The 27911-nt window shown below is 46.5% G+C and overlaps 1 protein-coding gene across 5 annotated transcripts in view; it reads right to left on the minus strand.

The window, feature by feature from the left end:
* CMIP (c-Maf inducing protein) overlaps positions 1-27911 on the minus strand; it is a 453793-nt gene that overhangs the window by 64326 nt on the left and 361556 nt on the right. For all 5 annotated transcript variants that reach the window (XM_085638216.1, XM_085638214.1, XM_085638213.1 and 2 more), the window contains one exon: positions 21263-21616. In XM_085638216.1, coding sequence (XP_085494342.1) covers positions 21263-21616 — 354 coding nt within the window. The remainder of the gene's footprint in view (positions 1-21262; positions 21617-27911) is intronic.

A 27911-nucleotide genomic window follows, 5' to 3' on the forward strand; every position in this document is an offset into this window, starting at 1 on the left:
GAAGAGATTAAAATAGACCTGGCTGTCATCAGTACAGGATTGCAGCGCAACCTGTGGCCATAAAAGATGTGGATAAGGGGCCTCAAGTAAACAATGAAAAGGAATATGGGGGAACCCTGTGGGGGCACTGCAGGTGGGGAAAGACCTCCCCTGGCATGACCATACCAAGTGATACTCCTTGGGAGTTGTGTTCTAAGAAGCACCTACACCACTTCATGGTGGACCAATGTAACATGGCCGTGGCAGTCCCAGGTGTCTAGTGCTGCATTGTCATCTTATAAAAACATTTTTTTTTTGTTTTTAGAGTTTTATATAGCACAAACTCGACACGAAGATATCCGGTCTCAGAGCGCTTTACATGAGCACCAGTTTCGTAACAGACTGACAAATTGCTTTTTGTTAGGCACAAGTAGATTAAGTGATTTTCCCAGAATCACAGGAAGTTAGTTGAGTGTCCCTGCCGAGACTCAAACCTGGTTACACAGCTTTGAGGTCGACCGCTCTAGCCATAAGGATACATCCTCTCCCCAATCATCTGACAATACCATTGAGCATCTACCATCCAAAGGGATTCATCCAAGCATCCAGCTACTGTGGTATTTGTCCTGTAACCCGATTGTATGTGAGAGAGAAAAAGATGGGGATTAAGATTCTTCTTTACCTGATGAAAAACCACTTTCTCCAACTAGTTGGCTAAGACATGGTGGTAGCTGGAAGGTTGTTTTTTAAGAGTGCGATCACAGGCCCTTGCCTTAATTATCTGATACTTTCCCCTATGATTGGTTATCATGGTAGGAGAAAATAAACTGCACATTTGATCAGAAGCCAGGACAATCCGGGACGACAGGGAAATCCGTAAACTTAGTACCAATGTTACACAGTTGGCAATGGGGCTGTTCTGCAACAAACAAAACCATGTTCCTCACACTAATCACTGCCAACAGACACAGTAAAATCCAGTTCACAGTAAATCCCACAGACACCCTCCTGCATGCATCACCTCACCAAACCTTTTATAGCAACAAGAGACTCCATAACAACATAAGGCAGGACAATACACCAGGCACTATGGTATGGAAAATGCAGAAAGAAGTTACCAGTGCTCGTTCACCCAAACATTCAGCCACATCTGGCAAAGACGTGTACAAACTCAGACACAAAGAGAACTAACGGACCCCACTCCATGCTCACACCCACTGAGCACTAAAAGCACACCCCATGCTCACATCTGGGCCCATCCCTCTAAATAATACGCAACGTTTGCAGAACACCAGACACAACAAGAGTTTGTAACAATTACTCTAATGAGCAAGAAAGTCCAGAACTGTGGGGACCCCCACCATAAAGTCCAGAACAGTAGAAGGCCATGCAGTGTCAGATGTGCTCTATACAACTGCTGAAAACAGAAATCCGAGTACGATCTTCCACCTTCAAGCTATGGGATGCCCACGAGTAGTGTATTACATAAATGCCATGCTCTCATAATTGGAACTTGAACACATTACTGAATTCTCATTATGAGGAAAATAACAGTTTGTAATAAAGCCCTCGAACCACAGTTCATGTCACTGGCAATCAACCACCAACGGACAGCCATAAAGGATCTCCTAAACATGGTAAAAACTGGTAGCCCCCCACCATTTAGATGTTTTTAGAGGCAATGAATAGAAACAGGGGTCTCAAGTTTGGGGTTCCACGTTTCATTAGCTAACCCAGTCCAGCTTTTACTATCTATTCTGATATTTGAGGTCCTGAATTTATCACGGGTTAACAGGATTACAAGTATCAGAATTCAAGGAAAAACTTGAATTGGATAAGCTACTGGGACGTGAAATTGTGGTAACTTAAGAGCTTTGTAGAAATGCCGGACACCCCACCTGCAACACCAGACAGATACATTTTACGAACTCACAATAATTCATGGCTCCGATGCAAGCTCTAACCAGACTTCTCCATCTGAAAAGCAGCCGAAACGTTACCTTCGTGAAGTACCTCACTCCACAAAGCCTTATCTCAATTCGTAAAACCATGCTCATTTGCCTGGAACTAGAACTGCGCAATGTGCTACGTGCAAGCGAGTTAGGTGTTGCCTATCGCTTCACAGCTCATTAAATGCCATTTCCCTGATTCTGAGAATCTGCAGAACGTTCATGCAGCACAGAGCTGCACGGTCCAGGCCACGCAGAATGAGGAGGGAGCACGAGGAGGGCAGCGGCATAAGGAATGGGGGTACAATGGGGTTCAGCAACTCTGTTCCAACCTGCTGCCCTGGAATTTAGGCATATCAATTATGTGTATATAAAATTATATGAAAGTTATTATTCTGATTGCTTGAAACTTTGATACCGTTGACCCACCTGCACTTAAGTTTTGAAAAAAAAGGGGTAGGTACACACACGAATAAATGAGAGCATTACGGTTATCAGAACAAATTATCTTTCAAAAACGGGTCTCTACCAGCCCGTCCAAAGCTCAGCATCTCGCCCATTGGCTCCCTCCATTATCATCCACTATGGTGATGCAAATGGGCAGAAATATTGAACTCAACCCAAGAGGTGTGGACAGGATTTAAAAGGGGACCATAGCCATCTTGAGGTGTGCTCGACCCAGAGAGCCCTCTCTCCAGTCTGAATACGGTTGTTCTGTCTTGTGCAGTTTCACTTTCTGCACACTTTATAGTCTCCCTTTCATGGCCTATGCGTCCTTCCTCTGCATGCTCCCTCCATATTTCTGTAGGATAGTTTCTATTAACGTAAATAAACACACCTGAATCAAACATAGCGAAAGATGTGCTGAAATTGGAGCGCCCAAGGTTATATTACAACTCTGTCACTATTTGTTGTCAATTGTTTGGTTCATTGAAAAAATGAGTAACTCCAACTGATCTCCCTTAATGTCTCGATCTTCCACTGACAGACAACTTACTCCTTCCTTAATGTCTTTCAGATGCAATGCGATCTCTATCTCTGGTTGCATATCCCTCCCCCCACAACCCTCCCACACAAACATGCATAAGCGCACACGAGAATGCTACGGCTGAAGGTTCCCCAAATTTACAGTCCTGCCTATATTCCCAATTGGCACTGGCCTTGAATCCAAGACTGCATGCATCTTAGTTCTTCCAGTGTGACAGAGACCACCGGCTAGTCCTGTGTTGTCTGAGGCAGTGGGCACCATCTCCATCCGTTCAATCCAAAGAGATACCAAGGTCGCTTGCGGTAAGGTTTCCTGCGACTACAAGAGGAGGATGCGGTAGTGACATATTGCCACAGTAACACAGCTAGCACTATCTGGAGTGCAACAGATTGAAATCTTGACTCACCAGGCCATAAAGCAGTGCCATGCCAAGTTTTTAAGCTGCCTGTTCATCTGGGCTTAGCAGGGTCATACTGTCATGTACTGACGACAGCAATAATAATCTGCAGCCAGAAGGGCAATGGCATTCAGGAACTACAACTTCTCTATTTCTCAGACATTCATTTCAATTGCTTTGAAAAAAAAGCTATTTGGGGACGTTTCTATCCTGTAGAGTACCTCTGGGCCACCACAAACACAAAGAATGAATGCCTCAGAATCCCTCATTCTGAAGACAAAAGAGTGGTTGAGGATTTCATAACACCATAGGAAAGAATGGATAGCCGCCCTCCTGCTTCCCCTAAATTGGACGGGCTTCACATTGGGCTGCACCTTTCTCAGTCATCCTCTGCACTACATTGCTCTCTGGCACGCAACTTGGTAGAAATACCCACGATCTTGTGATTTTAGATGCCGTACACCACAACCATAGAATTTGTGCACTTCATTCTGATTGCCATACCACAAGATATTTTTAAATGTTATTGACAGCTTCGCAGGAAATTATTAGCTGTGAATTGCCCATTCCGCATTTAGAAATCAGGAGAGTAAGCGCCAGATCAATGCCGTTGTCTCTGCCTGCTTCAACTCCCTCCGCAAGACCTTCAAGTGGATCCCCCCTGAAGCCAGAAAGACCGTCACCCACGCACTCATAACCAGCAGACTGGACTACAGAAATGCCCGCTACGCAGGAATTAACAAATCCATACTACACATGCTACAGACCATCCAGAACAGCGCTGCCAGACTCATCCTCGGCACCCCCCCCCCCCCCCACCAGGAGCACATGGCCCAACACCTGCAAGACCTCCACTGGCTCCCGGTTGAGAAGACAGTGACCTTCCAGCTACTCACTCACCCCTAGAAATCACTCCACAACATTGGACCCAACTACCTCAATGACAGAGTCTGTTTCCACGTACCCGAAAGAAACCTCGGCTCAGCCGATCTCGCCCTGACAGAAACCCCGGGCATCCGCAGAGCGGGTGGAAGAGCCTTCTCCTATCTCGCTGTCAAGTCCTGGAACAAACTCCCTATTGATGTCAGAAGCTCCCCCACCCTGCACACCTTCAGGTAAAGCCTAAAGACCTGGCTTTTAGGCTAAACCCGGAGCTGCGTCTCTTCCCCCCCCCCCCCCCCCCCCCCACCCAACGCCTTGAGACCTTCACGGGTGAGTAGTGCACTTTAAAATCCCCAGATTGATTGATAATATATAAAGCTAAACAGTCTGTGATGCGGTCTGTGGAAAGCATTCATTGCAGGGTCTTTTATTTAACTCTGTGGGGAAATTTCGAATCCAGGAGGATCCATACAGCGTTTCATCTTTCTGAATTCCGTAACATATCATATCAGCACCAAGAAACCACTTCAGCTCTCAAACTATGTAATGTAATGTAATGTACGGTTTAGAGTGCGGCTTGTCAACCGTGATGGTATCCAGGCACAGATCATGAACATGAAGTATGCTACACAACCGCATGTTGGCAGCAAAGTACAAGACAAAATAGCCACAATGATCATGTCTCATGAAATAGATATTGCTTTCCTCACTGAAACATGGCTTATTGACCTCTCCTCCCCTATTATCAACATTCATAGTGCCACCCAACTTCTCCATAAAATGACTAGATTGTGGGTTCAGGACAGACATCTGAGTAGTGGTCATACACAGAAACTGACTAACAATCACCACCCTCTAAAGAGAAAACACTCCACATCTGAAAATCTAGGAATCAAACTTGCTGCAGATGGCAAGAACAAAACTAACTTTCCTATCATCTACCACCCACCAGGGGAAAACAATCTCTTCTCACCAACTGATCTCACCAAACAGATATCTCTTCTATCCATCAACAACATATGCTTTGGAGATTCCACCTAAACTGGCATGACCCTCAACAACTCCCTCATGACAAAAAACAACTCTTCTTGGCTTCAAATGACCTTAAATAACACTGCAAAGAACCAACACATGTGAAGGGGGCAACCTTAGACCCGATTTTCACTAAAGAAAAAGCCTTAGGCATAGACTCCTCACTTCCCGTAGACAGGCCCAATCACCACAACATCCCTTTCCACCTCGACCAGGAAAACTCAGCCTATACATCGAACCCCTAACCACTCTTCTCCAACAAAGCAACCTACCATACCATCTGTAAAATATTGTCATTCAAATGATGTATGTCACCTGAACTATACCCTAAAAGGTGTACAATGATGGCTAGCCCACAGAACTTAAAGTGCAACCCTCCAAAAATGGAATTCTTTCTAAAGCTCCACAAAGCGACCCACCACCCATACATACTTGGGGAGCACACTTCAGTGCCCATCTCTGCACTCCCAAAATCATAGACAATGCCAAATCACTAGCAATAATTCCAGACACATCTCTTAATATGACAGCACAAATAAATGCTGCAGATAAAAACACTATACACAACCTACGACTTCTCAGAAAGATCAAATCCTGCTTTCCTGAACATGATCCCCAGATTTTGTGCAAACGCTTGCCATAACCAGATTGGACAATGGGAATGCTATCCTCACAGATACCCGAAAGACCCTCCTGGCGCCCCTGAAGGCCACTTTCAAAGCAGTAGCCAGGCTGGTCTCAGGAACGAGACGGATTGATCACTCCCACACCATCCACGCTAAACTGGCTCCCAACTGAAGCAAGATACATGCTCAAAATAGCATGCATTACTCACATGCCAAAATACCTGGCCCAAAAACTCACCAAATCCAGGATCAACGCTGCTTATGGAGCTCCAATTTCTTACAGCTGGTACTGCCCGGACTCAAAAAGGACAAGCATTGGCATAGCCAATAGGTCTCGCTTTTGGGACCTTATAAGTGACTAGCCATGCAACACTTGATGTTGTTTAATGAAGGATATTGTGCTTATAATGTCCCAAAGGCGAGACCTATTGGCTATGCATTGGGGGGCCTTATAAGTGTTTAGGTAGAGATATTGACTTTACCAATGTTTCTAACCTGTGCTGTAGAGAAGTGAGTCTGCTGTGCAGCATGCTGAAAAGTTGTAATTAAAAAGTGTAAGAAGCACTGACTAAAAATGTGGTGTCGTTGAGTGATGCTGTGCTGGCCCCGAGTTAAGCAGCGGTGGCGTTGAGTGATGCTGTGGTGGCCCAGGCTGATGCTGTGGTGGCCCAGGCTGATGCTGTGGTGGCCCAGGCTGATGCTGTGGTGGCCCAGGCTGATGCTGTGGTGGCCCAGGCTGATGCTGTGGCGGCCCAGGCTGATGCTGTGGCGGCCCAGACTGATGCTGTGGCGGCCCAGACTGATGCAGTGGCGGCCCAGACTGATGCAGTGGCGGCCCTGACTGATGCAGTGGCGGCCCTGACTGATGCAGTGGCGGCCCTGACTGATGCAGTGGCGGCCCTGACTGATGCAGTGGCGGCCCTGACTGATGCAGTGGCGGCCCTGACTGATGCAGTGGCGGCCCTGACTGATGCAGTGGCGGCCCTGACTGATGCAGTGGCGGCCCTGACTGATGCAGTGGCGGCCCTGACTGATGCAGTGGCGGCCCTGACTGATGCAGTGGCGGCCCTGACTGATGCAGTGGCGGCCCTGACTGATGCTGTGGTGGCCCTGACTGATGCTGTGGCGCTGCAGAGTGATGCTGTGGTAGCGCATTGTGATGCTGTGGTGGTATTGAGTGAAGCTGTGGTGTTCCTGCGTGATGCTGTGGTGAAGGTGAGTGATGCTGTGGTGGTGTTGAGTGATGCAGTGTTGTCCCTGAGCGATGATGTGGTGTCACTGAGTGAAGCTATTGTGGTGCAGAGTGATGCTGTGGTGGTGTTGAGTGATGCTGTGGTGGTGTTGAGTGATGCTGTGTTGGTGCTGAGTGATGTTGTGTTGGTGCTGATGGGGTGGCGCTAAGTGATGCTGTGGTAGCGCATAGTAATGCTGTGGTGGTACTGAGTGATGCTGTGGTGCCTTTGGGCCTCGGCATCAGCAGGTATTGAAGCAGGGCCTATAAAGCAGTGCTAAAGCCTACTAAAATAATCCATGTGATAATTTCTTAAAGGAAAGCCTAGGGATGGACAAGAGCTGTCCCCTGTGTCAACCCTAAGATATGTGAAAAGCTCGTGTCAGCAGCTTTGGCTGAACATCCCATTACCAGTCACAATTCAGCAGTTCTGTGTGAAGCTCTTGTACAGTGGAAGTGAAAAGGGGGCTGGGGAATTACATCCCTACTATCAAGGTCCAAATGAAGTGCAACATTTAAGAACATTGACAAGTTCAGGCTGCACCATAAATGCAAAGCGATTAAAACATGTGCCTGGCAACTGATACAGACAAGTAACATCACACACATTTCAGAAAACAAACACCAACAGTGATTTTGTGATTAAAAACAAATCTCTCTTAGGGCTAATAAAAAGACAACAGGTGACAGGCGGCAAGTTGACTGGACTTTAACAAGTACTGAGCTTTCCAAAATATGGAAGCCAAGGCAGTGCACTGCACTGCTTTACGTCTGAATCTAAAAATAGTGGACGTATACACTCAAAAAGCATTCTCTTTCAACAGGACTACAAAAAACCCAGGCTGCAGTGCGTGGCAACATCTCACCATCAACAGTGACTTAGTTCAAACAGCATCACCAGCTCAGTTTAAGATCACATGCTTACAAGCATGAGAAAAACATTAAGTGGGCTATACGTTATTAGAATCCAATTAAACCAGAAAGCAGTTAGCTTAGGATCATGGCCAAGGTACAGTTTGTAGGACTAGACTACACCCATTCAGGTACACCCATCCAAGCATTAAATAAAAAGATATCCCCTACTATTCACAAAAGCTAAATGTACAGACAGTATTTTCACATGGGTTGATCTTTCGGTTTCAACAAATAAACGTCCTCAAAGATAAAAGTCCTACAAAGTCAGTAGTGTCTGCATAATGACACTGCAACTACTTGACTGCAGAAGGCCATGTTTTAGAAGAAAAAAACAATAGATTGATAGGGTACATGTTTTCAGACCGCTTTTGTTGAACAAAAATGAAATCGTACAAAGGGTATTCTGTTTTACAAGGAATATGGTTAAAACAACTGGTAAAAAGGCGCCACACAGTCGATAAACATCATGAGAAAACAGAACAAGCATTGGCATAGCCAATAGGTCTCGCCTTTGGGACCTTATAAGTGTTTAGCCATGCAACAGTTGCATAACTAAATACTTATAAGGTCCCAAAAGTGAGACCTATTGGCTATGCAAAGCGGCCGTGCGGCCGTGAAAGTGATCGCGATCATGATCAAACATCAAAGCGGCCGCGAAAGTGAAAGTAATCGTGGTAAAGCGGGCGCGCGCAGCCGCGCACACGCACTGAAGCTCTAGGCTGGCCTGGTAGTACTTCTTGGAGCCCTCTCAATAAGTCTCGCCAGACCAGCGCAAGCGCTGGGTCAGGCGAGACCTAAAAACGGGTTGGGGGCTCACTCCCTGTAGAACTCGACCAAATGTTTCTATTAGCTTTCTGGTCGTAGTGGTTATCTCTATTATCAAAATCAATAATTAAAAACGCAAACTCAAGGCCGGTCTGTGGGAGAGGTGAAGCGCCTGTTATCACCCAAAATCGGTGAAGCTCAATGCGAACAGGTTGCAGAAAAAGCTGCACTTTTCAAAGCTCTGCAGCACCAAAGATTTCGACACAGAGCGATATGGGCGCAAGTGATGAATGGTTTCATGTGGAGGAGGCGGGCCGGCTCAAGAAATGATGTGGGAGCTGGTGATGATGGGGTCCTACGCTCCTTCATGTCTGCAACGAGGCGCAGTGGATGCTGACTGTTAACAGTACAATAGGCAGTGAGGTGGTGGCCGAGAGGCCCCCTGAAAAAAAGAATCATGCAGCAGTGATGGTCTGATCACTGGCCACGGGGAGGAGTGTGTAAAAATAAATGCAGGGGTGTGCAGCAGCACACACCACGGGATGAGGCCAGGTGATCGGGAGTTTGATGTATTTTTTTTTTTTTTTTTTAAGGAGAAAGACAGATAAAACAAGTTTGAGCTATTAGCATCCTAAATGTCAATGCCTTTTATTTGTGTTCTGAAAACCTGCAAAAGAGGCACAGTTACTGCCAGCCTTGCTTCTCGTAAGCAACAACTATCAGTAAAACGTGCGTGTTTATGCACCGCTTGCAGATTTTCAAAAAACATAAATGGCATGATCATGTACAAAGTAGTCTTTTTAAATTATTCAAGGTCAAGTGCAGCCCACTTAAGTCAAACCTGCATGTACCCCCTCCCCCCCTCCCAATGCAACATCGCTTTGATACAATGCTGGTTATGCTGACTCCAATAGAGTAGCGCCTATCACTAGCTCGATGGGCAGTCTTATAACCTCAGGTAATGCTTTCAGGGGCAGTGGAGTGGGTGCGAGGTATTTTGCATGCGAAAGAGCTCTTAAAGTGAACTGCCATACCAATGTATTTTTTCTAAAACGATCACCTTTTGCCTAACGATTCGATATTCCAGTATCCCTTGTGCAGTTTGCTGCATGCTTCTTAACTTTCACCGTGAGGCAGTAGGAGGCGACAGGAGGAAAGCCGTACCATCTAAGGACAGGAAGAGAGCTGGGACAGGGCCTGTAAGGGGCTAAATGGGTACCAGAACAACAGTGCCAGTCGACACAGAGAAACTGCAAAACAGAACGAAGTGCCACAACTGAATCAGCACTAAGCCACAGCAAAACTTGCTGTGCCAGAAACACATCATAAGAGTGTCAGGTCCAAACCATCCTAGTGCCAGACACTGGCCGAAAGTACCCCAGAAATAATTTATTAGAAATTTAGAACAACAGTGCCTATAACTTGTACCATAACAATGCCAGACAGAAAACTGCGGTGTCAGAGTATATCTGCGATCGTGCCAGAAAGAACCACACCATCAAAACAAAACCAGAGCAAATGCATAACCAAATACAATCGCATCAGTGGAAAAAGAGAACTACCATTGTTCCACAAAATAGCCCAAAAAAGAGCCAGAGGTTTACGAAATCCATCAGTGTCAGAGCAACGAGATATGGGGTGTACTGAAAAGTGAAAACTCGAACGAGGCATCAGAAGAACGAGAGGCCAAAAGGTAAACCACTCTGAATTTTTTGTGGGATTGCTGGCTCCAATTCATGTTCAGCGTTGTATATGTTGCTCGCCAGCTATGGTTTTACTGTCGTCCGTTCTGTCCTCAGTCTAAAATATGCGATGGCGTGCAGGTGCTCGTTGTTTTTGCTGCCTCCTTACATTTTTTTCTATCCAGCTATGAAGTGAAGGCACGGCAGCAAGTTAACTACACCACAGAATTCTACGTGCAACAAGAAGTGTCCGGGGTCAGATTCCAGTCGGGCCGAGTCAGACGTTTATCCTTTTGTAACCAACGAAGTCAGTTTCAAATGAACAGTAACTCAGGCTCGACCTAAACAAGCGGCCGCGATCAAACATCAAAGCGGCCGTGGGGCCGCGAAAGTGAAAGTAATCGCGGTCAAGCGCAGCGCGCGCGCCCGCGCACATGCACTGTAGCACTAGGCTGGCCTTGTAGCACTTTTTGGAACCCTCTCAAAAAGTCTCCCCAGACCAGCGCATGCACTGGGTCAGACGAGACCTAATAAATCACATGCCTATTCATTCTCGGGAAACACCCCTATAATCTGGAACGCCTGTGCACCCTAAAAGGAACAAATCCCTCCATGTCTGCCATAAAAACAAAAGTCAAAGCACTACAAAATACCTAACACTGCCTGAACCACTCTCAGCACAGTTTGCCAAGATCTAATCGCCTATAATGCCTATACATCTCAAATCTGTTATCGCGCACCACATAGAAAAGATGCGTGCAACGAGAAATTGAGGATATACCTCTCCTTAACAGACCCTCTTATACTAGAGACTAATGCACCTACCAGGCTAACCACTTCCACTGAAGAGGCTACACTGTATGTACTTTTAGGTAACGGACATGCATGCTCATTGACCCATGTTCTATGTGTATGCCATCATTTGAGGACGACCATGTTACTTTCTTGTACAGCGCTCTGATACTCAGGGGTCACGTTCGCACTTAATCAAACTTTCTAAATAAATAAATAAGATGTCATAGCGCAATTATATGGTCAATAAGAATGGGATCACCGGCCTTCCTAATCGCAATCATGTCACCATTCGGCAGATACATCCAACAAACAGGCAAAACAAACAAGTCTCACCTTTGTAACTTACTAGTTTGCCATGCTGCATAGTACTGTCAAGATGCTTTGCAGCATGGCGAAAAGCTAAAGAGAGAGAAAAAGAAAAATGTTGGGATGACGTGGCCGCATTGTTTGGTAGGTGCATGCATGCTCAGACGTGCGCCTATAAAAAGCCAAAGGAACCATTTAAAAAAAAACAAAAAACTGATCTAAGATGGAGCTGTAAATCAGTAAAAAAAAAAAAAAAGAAGAATAAAAGAAATAGATGATGCACAAAAACTATTTTAAGGTGGATGGGCCAGCACCAATTTGCTTCCTGGCTCTCAGCAAAACATAAATACATTTAATAAAAGACTGCAAGTGATGGGAGGGAGCAGCAAATTGGAGCCTGACAACCAGGCTAAATGAATACTTATGGACAATCCCCCATTATCAATAGACTACTCTACACATATTGGACACAACCAGTTATAGAGAGGAACCAAAACACAATATGGAAAAATAAAAACTCATTATGTGGTCTGAAATGCAAACCCTGCATTTTTGCATCACATATCCCACATCTCCATTAAAGCTAGTAAGGTGGTTGAGAGGGATGAGTGGGTGAGTGGGTGGGAGTATCTTACTCAGTGAGCTGTAACTAGAAGTTCAGTGTGAAACAGGTGTGGCTAGAGTGCGTTACTCTTTGCCACGGAATCTCCTAGTTTGTTGGGATGCCCATTGCCAAGCAGGTCACTAATATGTCCATGGATTGCTTTCGCTGTAGTGTTGCTGCCCTACGTTGGAAATGTGGGTGGTATTTTGCGTAATGCGTTCTTTAGTACAGTTGGGAGCAATGTGATAGGCAGTTATGTAGCATAGCAGAGCTGAGTTGGGTGTATGTGGAATGATTTCTCTAAAGCAGTGTTTCTCAAACGTTTGAGAACCACGACCCATTTTTTAGAACTACAAACTCACTCGACCCACCTAGCTTTAATGGAAATGAGGCAGGCCATTTCTTAATGTAACTAAAGCATCGCGCGGTAATGCACTGTAATGTACAGACAACACTTATGTAAAATGGCCACTAAAATTTGCACAGACGTGCAGTTTTACTGATAAAACTACATTTCACACAAATGACAATATGTGTAAATCTGGTTTTAGTGATGTCGACCATAAGCTCACAATGGCCGCTCAAATGGACTGTTCAAATCACAAACCCACCCACAGCTTATAAGCAATTACTATTTTTTTTCCACCCAGCCAAACACTGGTGTTGTCAACTGCATGCTACCTACATTCCATAAGACCTTTGCTAACATGTTCGAAAGTCAGAGAAAACAATGGGACATGCTCTGGATTTCTTGTTGCTTTATAAAACATACTAAAAATGTAAAACAAGGACGTTGAGCTGTGAATCAGAGCTAAAATAGCACAGCTAGGAAAAGAATTCTGTAAATGTTTCAGAAAACTGTCAAAAACACACCGGAGTAATCCATATCAAAAACTCGAATGGCTGACTTAATTTCCATATAAGATGAGCTCAGGTCAAAGACGTCATATTTTCCAAGTCCAACCCGGCATGTGTCGTATGCAAGTATTTCCTCGTGCACAAACAATCTGGTTATCAGATTTGGGTCTTGCCCCATGGGTGTTGTTTTGAGAATGAGTGGATTTGGCTCAGCTGTTCTTCTGGTATTAAGCTGTACCCTGCACTGCTCAGCTGTACCAGTGCACAAATGAGTCATGTGCCTGATTAGCGACCTTTGGCTCCCCGCTTAATGAGAAGACGTCAGCATACAAGGCTGTGGGGATCTAGATCATGGGAAGAGGGAGTGCCCAGAGGGATATGGGGACAATGCTCGGAGACCTTAGTCTCACTCCGGATTCAACAGGGAGCAAAGAAGAAGAAAAAGAAAAATCATTCCAACACAAGTGAGGCTGGTAGAGAATGCAACCTTTCTAGTGCTATTGGTTAGGTGGCCAACGGCCAAACGTGAACAGCTTCATGGTCAATTATTCAAAGGGACTGGTCTTTAGTGAGAAAGAAACAAAGGCAGATGCCAGTCGGTGGTGGTCTCCATCTAAGGAGGACGTTAAGAAGCCATTGGTTGAGTAAAGCTGAACTCCTCCGGCCTAAATGAGGTAAAGGGAAAGCCGGCCTTGGGTGGCCAGAATAGACTAGAAGGTGACAACCTCATGAAGGAGAGTGATGTCACTAGTGGAGTGATGTCACTGAAAGACATCACTCCCCTACCACTAAGTTAACCATTGGCACATTTCTCCAAATGACCTCCTACCACCACCCTTTGTTGCAGCAAAGCCAACAGGAAGTGCCAAAGAACATTAACTGTGGTAGTGTTTTTTTTCTTTCTTTCAAACAAATATAAACAGCGGCTCGCTCTGAACATGGTTACGACCACCGACTCCTTCCACATCGGACAGCTGCCTGCTCGGAATCACCTTCCCTCTCTGCGACCTGGACTAGAACCTGTTGACCTAGAGGCAAAACTACCTCAACAGTTGAGTCATCAGTGCCTTTGCAATCTCCAGCATCACCAAGGTGCCCGGGACACCGTGAGACGTCAAATTAGGATGACTACTGTATCTGAACTAATGCCCTTCGCATTACTGAAAGACTCCGAGTCATACAAGTGGACACACATTTCCAGTTACTCTCAGAAAGAATTAGTAATACCTGAGTAATGCAGGATTCTCATTTAGAAAGAAGCAGTTGTAAGAGCAAAGAGTAAGCCGGCAAAGACAACCGCTATCAAATCGGCAAAGTCCTGAGAAACTAGAATTGCCTAACCAATGGTCAGAGAGAGCATTAGGACTCGTCCAACATGACATTTTAACAAGCTGCAACTGATGTGACTGCCAGAAAACCTCAATGTTCTTTACGTAAACAGTTTTCTTTTAACAGTTGTTATAGGTCAATGCATAGATCGGGAAAAAAGACGAGAAGGACGGATGTGTGAACAGACAAACACTGCGTAACACAACCCTGGGCAGCTATGGTCTTTGGACCAGTCACAGCAAGGTAGAAAATATCCTACTTGGCAGCATGCAGATAATATTTCAGTGGCATTATCAGGCTATTTAGGAGCCATGTAGCCCAGATTGGAGTACACAATTTATTACATCATCCTTCCCACAAATGCAATTTTGACTTTTATTTTACTGCACAATCACACATCTTGTACATTCACATCCCCCAGGCATTCGACCGTCAATCGTATAGGAGCAGGGTATTTTAGCTAATCTGTGGCTGCCCCACAGGGTGCCACAGATTAATAGGATTTACTAATCCTTTGGTAGTATAAACACATTAAAATCTCTCACAAATCTGAACTCTGCAACTCAGACAACATTTGCCCCCTTCACATTAAGTGTGGTGAACTAATCCACCTGTCCTAGAGAAGTGAGTACTTCTCCAGTATTCAACAATAGATGATTATCAAAGTAAATTCAGTTAAATAGGTTTGAGATGTCCACACACATCTTGATTCTCCACCCAATTTATGAGCAATAGCAGGGGCAAGACATTCAGAAGCCTTAATTCCCTTTACAAGGGCCTCAATGATCAACCGATCCAACTGAGATATATATATATATATATATATATATATATATATATATATATATACACGCATATACATACATACAGATATACATATATACCCACCAGGGTGGATAGATGCCACTCAGCCTCACTACGATACCCAGAATGCTCTAAGCTGCAGTCCATCATGGCGCCCACTAGAGGGAAATCACTTGAGATAAAATGTGAGCAGGGTTCTGGTTCGAGTACGCCAATTCGATCTCCAAATGGTTGAAACTCCTCCTTTGAAGAAGGCCAAAGGTTGGCCGAAATGCATCGGATAGAACAGCGGAGGTTTTAATTTGGAAAGAACAGTGGAGGTTTTAATTTGGACAATAAAATCCAAAGTTACCGCGATGTTGTGCGACTCACCCTTTCCTTCAGGAGAGATTTGTGAAATATAATGCGGCGTGGTCCTGCCGCGGAGTACCGCACCGCCTGTAAAAGCGTGCCGAATCTGCCCGGATCTTCAAAGCTGACCTCAAATCTCTTCTCTTCCAAAGACACTTTCAGAACTAATACCTTCATTCTCAGACCCCTCTAGGAAGTTCGTTCATCATTGTAAATTTGTAATATTTTCTTGTACATTACTCACCCTTGCTTGCTGTGTTTGATATTGTGTTCTTGCCTTCTATGGTTTTACCCTACCTCTTCTAGTCTCCTGTTTATTTTTGTAACATTCTATTTTGTAACATTTCTCTCATGTAACGTAACCGGTTCTATTGTACTGCGCTCTGACACCTTCGGGTAAAGTACGCACTATATAAAAATGCATCAAATAAATACATAAATAAAGTGCACGTACAAGCCCATCACATGTCCTCATTCTGCTTGCACTGGTCAGGCCTCCAACACACTGTTTGAGCTGAGCAGTCTGCTGCACTCATGGATCTGTGTACAATCCCCAAGACCTATCTTGTGACAATTCCCATGCACATTTGTTCAGCTCACAGCAGGAAGCATCTGTGCATAGGACTTTGCTCGCTATTTCCAGCCCTTAAACTTTAGATCTTGTTTCAAGTAGTTGATAATGGGACCTGGGGCCCGACCTAATAAACATTCCACTTTAAAATGCATCAAAAACGTACATAAGGGTGGAGCTCAGCACATCGTCAATACCCAAAGCACGCTTGATCGGAAGAGCAATCTGACTCAAAATGACGAATACAACAAGCAAAGCTGGTCTCTAGTGCAAGCCATCTTTATTTATTTTGCAAGTCCAACAATTAACGCTCTCTAATATAACTATATCCATGATACAAATGATCTACAAACTTAAAAAAATCAGAAACACCCTACAATACCTTCTAGGAAGCAGGGGTACAGACACCATCTGTCGTACACTACACAATAAACATCCAATAGAATGCAGAAAACATTCACATGCCAGAAAAGAACAGCAACACTGCAATATACCACGTACATAGTCCTTCTCGAAAAAAATAATTCCTCCAGATGTCAGAAGTACAAAAATATATTTTAGCAATGCATATTTTCAAACTTAAAGTGAAAAAGTGCTAAAAGTTCAAAACAATTGTGGGGAGAAACTACGCACAGGTAACATTTCAGTACCGCCGTGGGCTGCGTGGGCTTTGCCAATGTCATAGCAAGACTGTAAAGAGGTCCTCCTGGATCACACCAAAGGGCAGCATTACTAGTCTGTTTGAATGGCCAATTACTGATGGATTGTGATCAGTCCTGCATGTTCCACTATGCTTTCAGAATGGGAATGTTCTTTATGGAACCACAAGCTAAGCTTACTTGGGCTCAGATAGTATAGTTTGAGGCATACCTCATACTCAACCTCTGTATACTAGGCTGATTAAATGCTTGCTGAGGCAGCGGGTGAACTCTCCCAAGGTGGAGCAGAGCACCTCAAAGCAGAAAACGAGCTCCCTGAGGATGAGATAGTTCATATGGAGGCAGTCCAAGAACTCATTTTTGGTGGGGAGTCCTTACGGAGGCAGGAGGTAAACACTCCAGAAGGAGCCCGGGAATTTACCGAAGATGTAGGGCGGGGGAAAGGGGGGAATAACGCCTGCTTAGGCAGAAAGCAGACCTTACAACTCACAAGGTGTCACAGTGTGTCGCACAATATTGGCTCCCATCACACGGTCAACCAGTGAGAAGCCGATATCACAAGTTGTGCAAACAATTAGCTGGAAGCAGGTTTCCAGCTAATTATTTTGACATTCTGCTCAGTCGATGTCCCTTGCGAGGTGTGAAACCTCCCAAGGACATATGTGACAGCCTCAAAAGCTTTCTTTTTTCGTGGGGTGAAGGGCTCATGGGGGCTATGGGTTGGGGTCGTAGAGGCAGTGAATTAAAAGTGCCTCTTGCTGTGCTTGGCACTAAGCTCCGCCTCCTTCAAGGCCCCACCCCCTCCTCACATGGTAAAAAAAGTTTGACTTGTTGGCAGATCTGAGAAGGTAAGCTACCATAGAATAGGAAAACAGCTGCGGGTAGGCAGAGTGCTCACCTAGGGTGATCACTGTACCTGGAAATGCAGAACGTAAGTTCACCTGAGGTAGTATAGTGACTCAAAGGCAAAAAGGAAGATTTTGTAAGTTGAGATAGTGACTTCAATGGCAGAGAGTAAGCTTGTCTAAAGCATGATGGTGCCTGTTGAAGTCCAACACTGAACCATCAACACACCCTTCAAACAAAAAAAACAAGAGTCTACCCATTGACTGCAAGTGATGACCCCCCCCCCCTCCTCCTCTTGACAGTCACGCTACAACTAAAACCTGGATCCAGGCACCTCCCACGTTTTCTTCTATTTGCTCACTGCTACATACAATCCCTGGCACACAAACCAATGCTGGCAATGACAAGAAATGGCAACCAGAGACATACAGCAGGGAAGAGACCAATGGCAATGTATGATTATAGCTAAAAGCATTTAAACACCACAACAGGGGTTGCATTTTTTTTTTATAAAAGTGATCTTAGTGTTTTTTTTTGTTGTTAGTCGAAATGTAAAGTAAGAAGCATTCCGGCCTATCACTTTATAGTTTATGCCAAAAGCATCATGGTTCGTGATACAAATGTGCAAGGCTGCAGCAACAGCCAAATACAGAAAATCTGGTATAGATAACCCACAAAATTGGGGTGAAAGATACCTCACTGTGGCCATCCCACACACACACACAGATACAACCTGATAACGCTATACATACAAGCAATAAAACGATGCAGGCTTATGACAACTTAAGTAAATACTCCAAATGGATATGGAGTTGGCAACCTATTTCACGTTCCTCCAAGGCTCTGCCCACCCCACTCTGGTGCAACTGCATTATGCTGCACGACTGCTTATGGCCAGGGCAAATATGAATGAAACTGTGATGCTGACCTAAATGCAGGCAGGGATCACTAACCTGTCCACTACTGTGTAACTGTACGCCACGACTACGTATAACTGGGCAGTAATAAAGCCCATGCAAGGGGTGAGGGAGTTGAAGGACTAAGGTGCTGTTGGCTTTGACAGTGTGTAAATACCCTTAAACCCATGAGTTTATGGTAGTTCCTACATTTTACTCTGATGGTCTTCCATCCTGGAAACGGTTGGAGATTTACTCCGGGCAGGAATAACAAATGTGGAAAGAGGAGTGAAACACCCCTGAATTTTGTGGGGGTGAAGAAAGAACTGGTTTCTCCATAGGGAAAAATATTTTCTCCATGGTGAAAAAAGAACAAGGAAAAAAATGAGCATTTGCACAAGGTTGCTTTCCAAAATTCAGAGGTATGTTCTTTGTATAACTCCGCATCTGGTAAATCGCAGACAGGGGCATAGCGTCAAGGGGGTTGTTTGGGGTGTTAACCTCCCTAAAAATGTATTTAGTAGTAAATAGTTGGGTACAAGTGCTTTCAGTTGGGTATTTGAGGTGTGTGTCGGGTTTCACCTGGGATTTTTACATACACACACTCACTTTCTTGTCTCTGTTTTGAAGGTCTTTAAAATATTGCTTAATTTGAACAACATTGTGTTTTAAGTATAAAGCTGAAACTGAGCTAGCCTTCCAGGCATACTACTGGGAATGTTTCTGAATTCCCCAAAAACACACATTTAAACCTGTATGTAGAAGCACATCTACATGTATGAATGTAAGACTTAGTAAATCGAGCATTGGGCCTCGAGCCAGCAGTAGTTTAGAGCATTAAGTGTTGTGTGAAAATTACAGAGGAAGTAAGAATAATAACTAAACAGAGCAGGTAATACAGAATATTAATAAACATTGGCAAAGCTAATAGGTTTCACCTATGCGAGATCTAATGGTTTTGTCAATGTTTTCCTTAAATGTTGCACAGAGGTGCAAGCTGCTGTGCTACATGGCTTAAAGGAAACAAGCATTGGCATAGCCAATAGGTTTCGCTTTTGGGACCTTATAAGTATTTAGTTTGGCAGCACAATATCCTTGGTGCAACAATATCAGCTGTTGCATGGCTAAACCTTGTACCTTATAAGTGTTTAGCCATGCAACAGTTAATGGTGTAACGTTATATACAGTGATTATATGCCAAATGCGACGAAAAGAATCACGCAACAAGCACCAGAAAATGTCTACTGTCTGAGGCGGCATTGGCTTAGTCGGAAGTCAATTGCTCCTTGAAGAATTCACATCAGATGCTTCGGAAGTTAAGAATAACAAGCTAATGAGGAGGGAGGGGGGAGAAGGGTGGGGGGTAGTGAGAGCAGACAGGAAGGGGGTGGAGGAGGCTTAATGAGCCATGACAGAAAGGCAGATGGCGGCTGCGGGCGTGCACGCTCACGTGCACTCAAGCTTTAGGCCACCAAAAGCCTCTGGTGGCACTTTTAAAAGCCACTTACTAAATGTCTCGAAGAGACAGCATGCGCTGTCTCAGGCGAGACCTAATGGGGTGGAGGAGGCTTAATGAGCCATGACAGAAAGGCAGATGGCGGCTGCGGGCGTGCACGCTCACGTGCACTCAAGCTTTAGGCCACCAAAAGCCTCTGGTGGCACTTTTAAAAGCCACTTACTAAATGTCTCGAAGACACAGCATGCACTGTCTCAGGCGAGACCTAAAAAAGGCTATATAACGTGGCCAAACCACGTCATAGCGCTTTTTTTTTTTTAACTTTAACCTATCATGTACAAATAAGTTAAAAAATAAATGTTCCCTATGCTTAATATGCAGTTTATATTCGTGAACAAATGCCTATTGCAGTCACCAGCATCTCAATGTGTAGCTTGCTGGAACACTGAGCATAGAGAGGCTGAGGCGTTACGGCCAGAGCACCTGACTTTGGAGCTAGGGAACCAGGTTTGAGTCTTGGCGCCGGCTCAACACCCTGTGATTCTGGGTAAATCACTTTTACTCCCTGTAAAAATGAATGTGTCTTTGTGTAATGTAACGGACGCTCATGTAAAGTTCTCCAAGTCCTTCAGGTTGACTTTGCACTATATAAAACAAGCTATGATGGAAATAGGAGGGAGGCAACTAGTGACGGGGTGGGGAAGGGGCATGCAGCGATGGAAGTGAGGTGGTAGGAGAGACAGCAGCAATGAACGGGGAAGGGGCATGTGGGGAAGGGGAATGTAGCAACGGAAGTGGTGTAGTGGTTGGGACAGGCAGGCAAAAAATCAAAAGTGGACGCTGAAAAGTAAAAAATAAATAAAGTATGCTAAAAGTGCACGGCCAGTGTATGGATACTGGCCGCCGGAAGCAGTACTTGGTCCAAGCTCCACAGAAAGGACAAAGATATGAAGCTGAGCAGGAAGCTGGAGGCAGGAGGAGGCGGACTAACAGGAAGAAAAGAAACAAAGGTGATTTGGGAGCCAATGGTAACTAAAGGGGAGTAATAGGGGTGCACTAAGCCCCTTTTAAGATTTCTTTTTTTCGATACAAGAGATTTCGCAAGCGCCATGTAGGCGAAGCATAAAAATGAAAAAAGTAACATTTACATACTTATTTTCTTGATGTTATTGTGAAATTGTTTGTCTATATTGGAAGCTAAAATCCATCCCTGATAACAGAATCACCGAAAGGGCCACCGGTTTCTAGAACTTGATCAAATTTGGAGAAAGACACTAGAGAAATGTACACAAATGGCAGATTAAAAAAGCTGTGGACTTATAACTACAGACAGATACTCACAGCATCTTAAGTATCTCCACGTAGCATGCAAGCACCCGCTCCGCCTGCGGGCTCAGCTCTATGGTCATGGCACTGCAGGTGGGACTGACCAGCAAGCAATCAATCAGGTTGGGCTCGCTGTCATTACCAGTGCTGGCTTTCATCTTCTGATTTGCCGAGTTGTTGCGCTCCAACTCCACATGGATCTCACTGGATGTGACGATGACAGACTTGAAGCGTGAATCAGTGGTTGCGGGCTCGTGAGACATTAGGTCAGGGCTCGATTGAAGAAGGCGTAGTGGGATGTTTGGCTTTCGATCACATTGCTGCTGGCAGCCATTCCGAATCTCCTTCAAACTTGGAGAATTGTCTCGGCTGAAAAAGAACATGAAAGCAACAATTATTAGACACAAGGCATGTTACATAATGCTGTGAAATAAGACTGTTGTATGAGTAAGTCTACAAGCCAATGTAACTTTTCTATAGATAATGAACACAGAGGAAAGAACCTTGCTGCTTATTTTTTTTTTAAACTCTATAAAGCATGACCAAAAGTGGAAGAACACAGAAGAGTCTCCTCAGAAGTCATTAAGAGCTATCTAACACAGTGCTCCAATTCAATAAGTAACTTTGTAGTCCCTGTGTGACATCATCACAATGGCAAATCTCAGAAATACTGGAATGGCTATACTCCTTTCTAGTGTGTGGCAAGGAATGAACAGATCTAGCAGGATATTTTGCAACATTTTTGATTTCGGAGGACTTTTCCCTTCTTCCAACCTCTGCACTGGCTTTCAAAGTCCACTGCACTTTGGAAAAGTAGGATTAAATAATATACAAATGCCACAGCTTATGTAAGTGCACATAAAAGAAAATAATTATCTTTGAGGTTTTTGGAATCATGTTGGCTGGTCATAACAGTTGTACAGCACCAGAGTGAACATTATCTAAGGCCATTCAGTGAAGTTCAGCTCTGTTCAGACATTGCATGGCAGCACCAAATCCCCTCTTGCTCTGTAGAAAAGACACCGCATGGGAATTAAGGGGTGTAAGTTAGCAAAATCACTTGCGTGCTACTCTCCCCACCATATGCAGAACCCACAAAACTCACCCTCAGTACATATACAGTTCTGCAAAGTTTTACTGCACACAGAATTTAGTGTTTAGTCGTGTTCGTCACATAGCGTTTAGTCTACAGTAATATCTTGCTCACAGTGAATAATGTTCATTTGTACCACCCTCATACAGTACTGTCCAAAAGGTCTTATGTAACAGATTAGAGTATTCAATAGTAACCAGCATTTAGAGAATAGTGTTTAGTAATATATGGCTCACACAGTACAGTGTTCAGTGGAGTGTGGATCACAAAGAACGGTGTTCATTAATTCAACACAGCTTATAGTGTTCAGTAGCGCCCACCAAACCTGCTATTCTTTCCAATAGTGTCCGGCCCACAAAGTATTGTTTTAAGTAGAGCATAGTACATAGAGTAGGGCTCAATAGTATGCTTCACACTGGGTACAGTTTTCGTTGTCCGTCACAGAGCGTGTACAATGCTCAGTAGCACATGGCAGAGAGAACATAACATTCAATAGTGCACAAATCGGGGGAGGAGCCTAGCGCGCAACCAAGATGGCCACGTAGGCTTGTGGCTCCCGAGGGCCTCCGCAACCTCCCACGTCTATCCTGTCATAATCCTGGTTTTTTCGATGGGCTTTTGTTTATGATCTTGCGCTAAGGTGCCACTCGTTTTCCAAATCGAAATTGGACTCCGGGAATCGGATTGGTGGCGATCTGAAGTTTGCGGCCTTCTCCGGCCTTGGTCCCGAACTCGAGTTGGTGAGGTGCCCGGGTGCGAAGTGAACAACAGCGGCATGCCAGGCTGGGCCTGCCCCGGACCCCGTGCTTTCACTTTCGGTTTCGAGTTGATCTGCGGAAACTGACGTCGGGACTTTGGGTGAGCAGCGCCGAGGACGGAGTGCATAGCCTGATTCTTGAACTGTAAACGGGCCTATTTCAGTTGATGGCCCGGATCTCCTGGCCTACCTCCGGGTGCTGGAGGGTGCTGCCCTTGGTGGTCGCTGACGATGGCGGCGAGAGTGGACGGCGATAAGCTGAAACCCAAGTCTACCCGGAGGGGAGCCTATTCCCAGGCCAACAATATGGACCGCTATGCGCAGCCAAAGGGATCCCCTAGTGGATCACGTAAATCACCTGAGCCGCCCAAGGAGGCCTCGGGCGCATCATCCGAATTGACTCTGCTGGATGTCATGGGGCCCATTGAGAAGATGAAGGCAACTGTGAACCAGCAATTTGATACCTTGTCTAATAAATTGGACTCGGTGTTGATTGATGTCACTTTGATCAGAGCGGACCTGTCCAAAACAAATGACCGGGTCGACTCATTGACTCAAGCGGCGTCGAGCCTAACTGTAGATGTGGCCGCTTTGCAGACGACGGTGCGGAGGTTGCAGCTCACCAGTGACCTGATTGATCGACGCCTTGAGGACTCCGAAAGCAGGGCCAGGCGGAATAATGTCCGTATTATCGGGGTGCCCGAACGATCGGAGGAGTCTGCTGTGGATCTTTTTGTGGAGGATCTAGTGGTGACTCATCTAGCACCCAAGGGGCTGAGCAAGTTCTTCGCTGTGGAACGGGCCCACAGGATTCCAGGGGGTGCGCCTAAGGTGGGTGCCCCCCCGCAGCCTATCATTGCCCGACTTTTTAATTTTCGGGATAGAGATGCCATCCTTCAGGCATCGAGGGTGGCTGGGCCATTAAAATTTGAGAACTCTAATGTTAGCTTTTACCCAGACTTCACGCAAGCGGTTCAAAAGCAACGGATGGGATTCTCGGCCATCAAACGGCGCTTGAGAGACATGGAGTTGAAGTATGCGATGCTATTCCCGGCTAGACTGCGGGTCGAGTTAGATGGTCGCTCACATTTCTTCGACCGGCCGGAGGCGGTGGGAGAGTGGCTGGATGCCCTACTCAGGGGCCGAGGTCGGGAAGGTCGGATGGCGGAGAGCGGAGAGGGTTTGACGGAGTAGGAATGGAACTGTGATCCTGGCGATGGACTGGACTGGTAACGTTTTGCACCTGTGGCTGCACTGGACACCAGTTTGTAACTCTTTGCCCCTTGGTATTTGGAGGTTGCGGGGGGCTTGCTGGGGCCCTTTCCTCCTTCTGGGGTTTTTCTTGTCCTTTCTGTAGTGAGTTTCATATTAGGGCGACAGGCACACTGCATGTTGGGGGGGCTGTCCGGGCTCACGCAGGGGTGCAGGGAGGGGGGAGTTTTGTTGGGGTTGATGGGGTGGGGTTTGGGTTTGTCTGTTTGTTTCACAAGGCGGGGTAATGTTTTCTGTTGTGCTAGTATGATTGTGCTCTCCGGGAGGGGGATAGTTTGTGCTGGGAGGGATGGGGGGTAAGGGGTTGAGACTTCTCTCATGGAATGTGAATGGGATGGGGGACAGGATAAAGCGGGGGGTGGTCCTGCAGTTCTTGAAACGTATTTCGCCTGACATTGTGTTTCTGCAGGAAACGCACCTCATAGGGAACTCTTTCCATGCCATGAACAGACGAGGATATCGCCTTCTGGCCCATTCTGGTTTCACCTCTGGCTCGAGGGGAGTGGGCATTTTAGTCAGGACCTCTCTCCCGTTGGTGGTGGATGAGGTGCTCCACGACGACAGAGGGCGCTACACTGCGCTGGTGGGGAGGTGGGAGGGTAAGTTGATTTCGCTGGTCACGGTCTACGTGCCGCCGACCTGCAGACGGCCACCTTTGCTGATTTGGGGTGCCTGCTACTTGGGCTTCCGGGGGGGGGGGGGTTTGGTCTTGGGGGGGGATTTTAACGCTGTGGTTTCCGGAGTTGAGGATCAACACCCCCCTAGGGACCTCCCTCGGGCCCAGAACTGGCTGGGGGGCTTTCTGGATACCCTGGGACTGATAGACTGCTGGCGGTTGAAACACCCTGGACAAGCGCAATATACCTTCCACTCCGGGGCCCACGGTAGTCTTTCGAGGCTTGACTATATGCTAGTGCCTGCGGCCCAAGCGGGGATGATCGAGGAGGTGCGACACTTGGCCCGCGGTATATCTGATCACTCCCCTCTTTTGCTACACCTAGATATCGCCTTGGGGGCGGAGGGGAGGGTGGCGCCGATCAACCCCTGGTACCTACGAAACACCACGATCCGTGCAGACCTGGTTAAGTCCCTGGAACACTATTTTAACGACAACGTGGGGTCGGTGTCTTCCGCCATCTCCCTTTGGGAGGCCTTTAAGACGGTGCTCCGGGGCCAGGCTCTGTCTCTCATTTCCCATACCAAAAAATGCGAGGCGAAGGAGGTGGTTCGACTAGAAAATGGGATCACCGAGTTGGAGATTGATTTGGAGCAAGGTGTTACGGATGACGGACTGCATGTGCTGGGGCTTCAGCAGGCCGACTACAAGGCGCTGGTTACTGAATCTGCTAAGAGTATGAGCAGGGAGCAACAGGGGCGTTTGTACGATATGGGTGAAAAGGCCGGGAAGTTGATTACCTGGTTGGATAAGAAGGAGAGAGCGAGTCGAGTGGTGCCGGATGTTGAGAGGGTGGATGGTGTGCGTGTGACGGACCCCGGTGATATTGTTGATTGCTTTGCGGAGTATTTTCACGGGGTTTACTCTCCGGTCTCTGAGCGATCGGAGGAAGACTCTCGACTGCTGCTTCAAGACATTGCTCTGCCATCTCTATCTGATGAGGATAAATTATTGATGGATGCGGCCCCGTCGCCGGATGAGATTGCTCTGGCCATTTGCTCTATTGCCTCTGGTAAGGCCATGGGTCCTAATGGCCTTCCCATCGAATTATACAAGTTGCGCCCAGATAAGATTGCGCCGTATCTCCGGGACATGTTCCTTGAGGCACAGGCGGCGGGCTCCCTCCCCCCTGACCAACGTCTTGCTACTATTGTTGTTATCCATAAGGAAGGGAAGCCGCGGGATCGGTGTACTTCTTACAGGCCTATCTCTTTGTTAAACGCGGAGCCCAAAATCCTTGCCAAGGTACTGGCCAATCGCCTGATCCGGGTTGTGGGCGACCTGATTCATCAGGATCAATCCGGTTTTATACCCCATCGCAATACCGCTTTGAACCTGCGGCGACTGCATGGCGTCCTCGCTTGAGCGCCATTCATCCGTGAGCCGGCCATTTTGGCGTCCCTGGACGCTACCATGGCGTTTGACACCTTGGAATGGCCATATATTTGGGCAGCATTGGCGAAGTTTGGGTTTGGCCCGGGGTTTATTGGTTGGGTGAAATTGCTTTATGATAACCCACTGGCACAGGTGGTGGTCAATGGACGGGTGTCGGCTCCCTTTGTTTTGGGTAGGGGCACCCGACAGGGATGCCCGCTGTCGCCTCTTCTCTTTGCGCTTTGTTTGGAGCCCCTTGCGGAGTGGCTGCGGTGGCACCCCTCGATGCGTGGCCTTAGATGGACGCCGGAATACGAGGATCGTATCTCCCTATATGCGGACGATATCCTCTTGTATCTTGCATCTCCGCGCAAATCGCTTATTGTATGGTGGATGTGTTGAGCTCCTTTGGTCGCAACTCCGGATTGGTCATTAATTGGGCTAAGTCTTGCGTGTACGTTCTCTCTGGGGAGGCCCCCCCCCTTCCGCGGGGGTGCCCTATCCAGGTTGCGCAGTCGGTGTTCAAGTATTTGGGAATCTTTATAACCCTGGACCCGGTGGCCCGGTATGAACGGAATCTTCTCCCCCCCCTTCAGCGCCTAAGGGCGGACGTGGCGGGTTGGCGGCGGTTGCCGCTCTCGCCGCTCGGCCGGGCGGCGTTGTTCAAAATGATGTCGCTGCCACGCTTTTTGTACGCCCTACAGAACACTATGGACGTAGTGCCGGCCCGCTATTTTCGGGAGGTGGAGTGTCTTCAGCGTCGATTGTTTTGGGATGGGCGGCCGCGGATTGCTCTTGCCAAACTGACCCTCCCGTGGTATGATGGGGGGGTCGCTCTCCCGGACATTAAACGATATTATTGGGCCTCCCAGTTGGCTGCTGTCAATCACGGGATGTATGGGCCTGCTTTGAACCCGGCTTTTGAGATGGACAAATTGTTATTGCCAAGCGGGGATTATACTCGAGCACTATACTCGGGGTCCCTTGATGCGCGATTGTCAGGCCCGACGAGGGTCGTGGTGCAGGTGTGGCATGCAGAAAATGCGGCGATGGGGTGGAGGGATCGCTTGACTCGGGCAACTCCACTGTACGCCTCCCAGTGTTTGGGCTATCTGTATACTACGAAAGGCTTTGAGAAATGGGATATGATTGGTATCAGCAAGGTAGGGGATCTCTGGACGAAAGGGAAATTTAAGACGTTCGACATGCTGAAAACTGAATATCAGTTGAACGATAGGGAATACTTTCGGTATGCTCAGGTTCATCATGCCTTGTGTTCCGTGTTCCCGGACGTGGCGGCTATCCCAGAGTCCTCCCCGTTGGAAGACAGAGTATAGGACGGCTATGTGCCGGATAGCACCATTTCGCTGATTTATAAGAAGCTTATCAATGATCGAATGGGTTTGCTGACCTCACTGCGGGAGACATGGACCGCTGACGGCTTGGAGCTTGACGACGAGGACTGGGTGTCAGCGGTGGCCTCCCCGAAGGA

Source organism: Triturus cristatus, chromosome 12, assembly GCF_964204655.1.
Source record: "Triturus cristatus chromosome 12, aTriCri1.1, whole genome shotgun sequence".
Taxonomy (NCBI): Eukaryota; Metazoa; Chordata; class Amphibia; order Caudata; family Salamandridae; genus Triturus; species Triturus cristatus.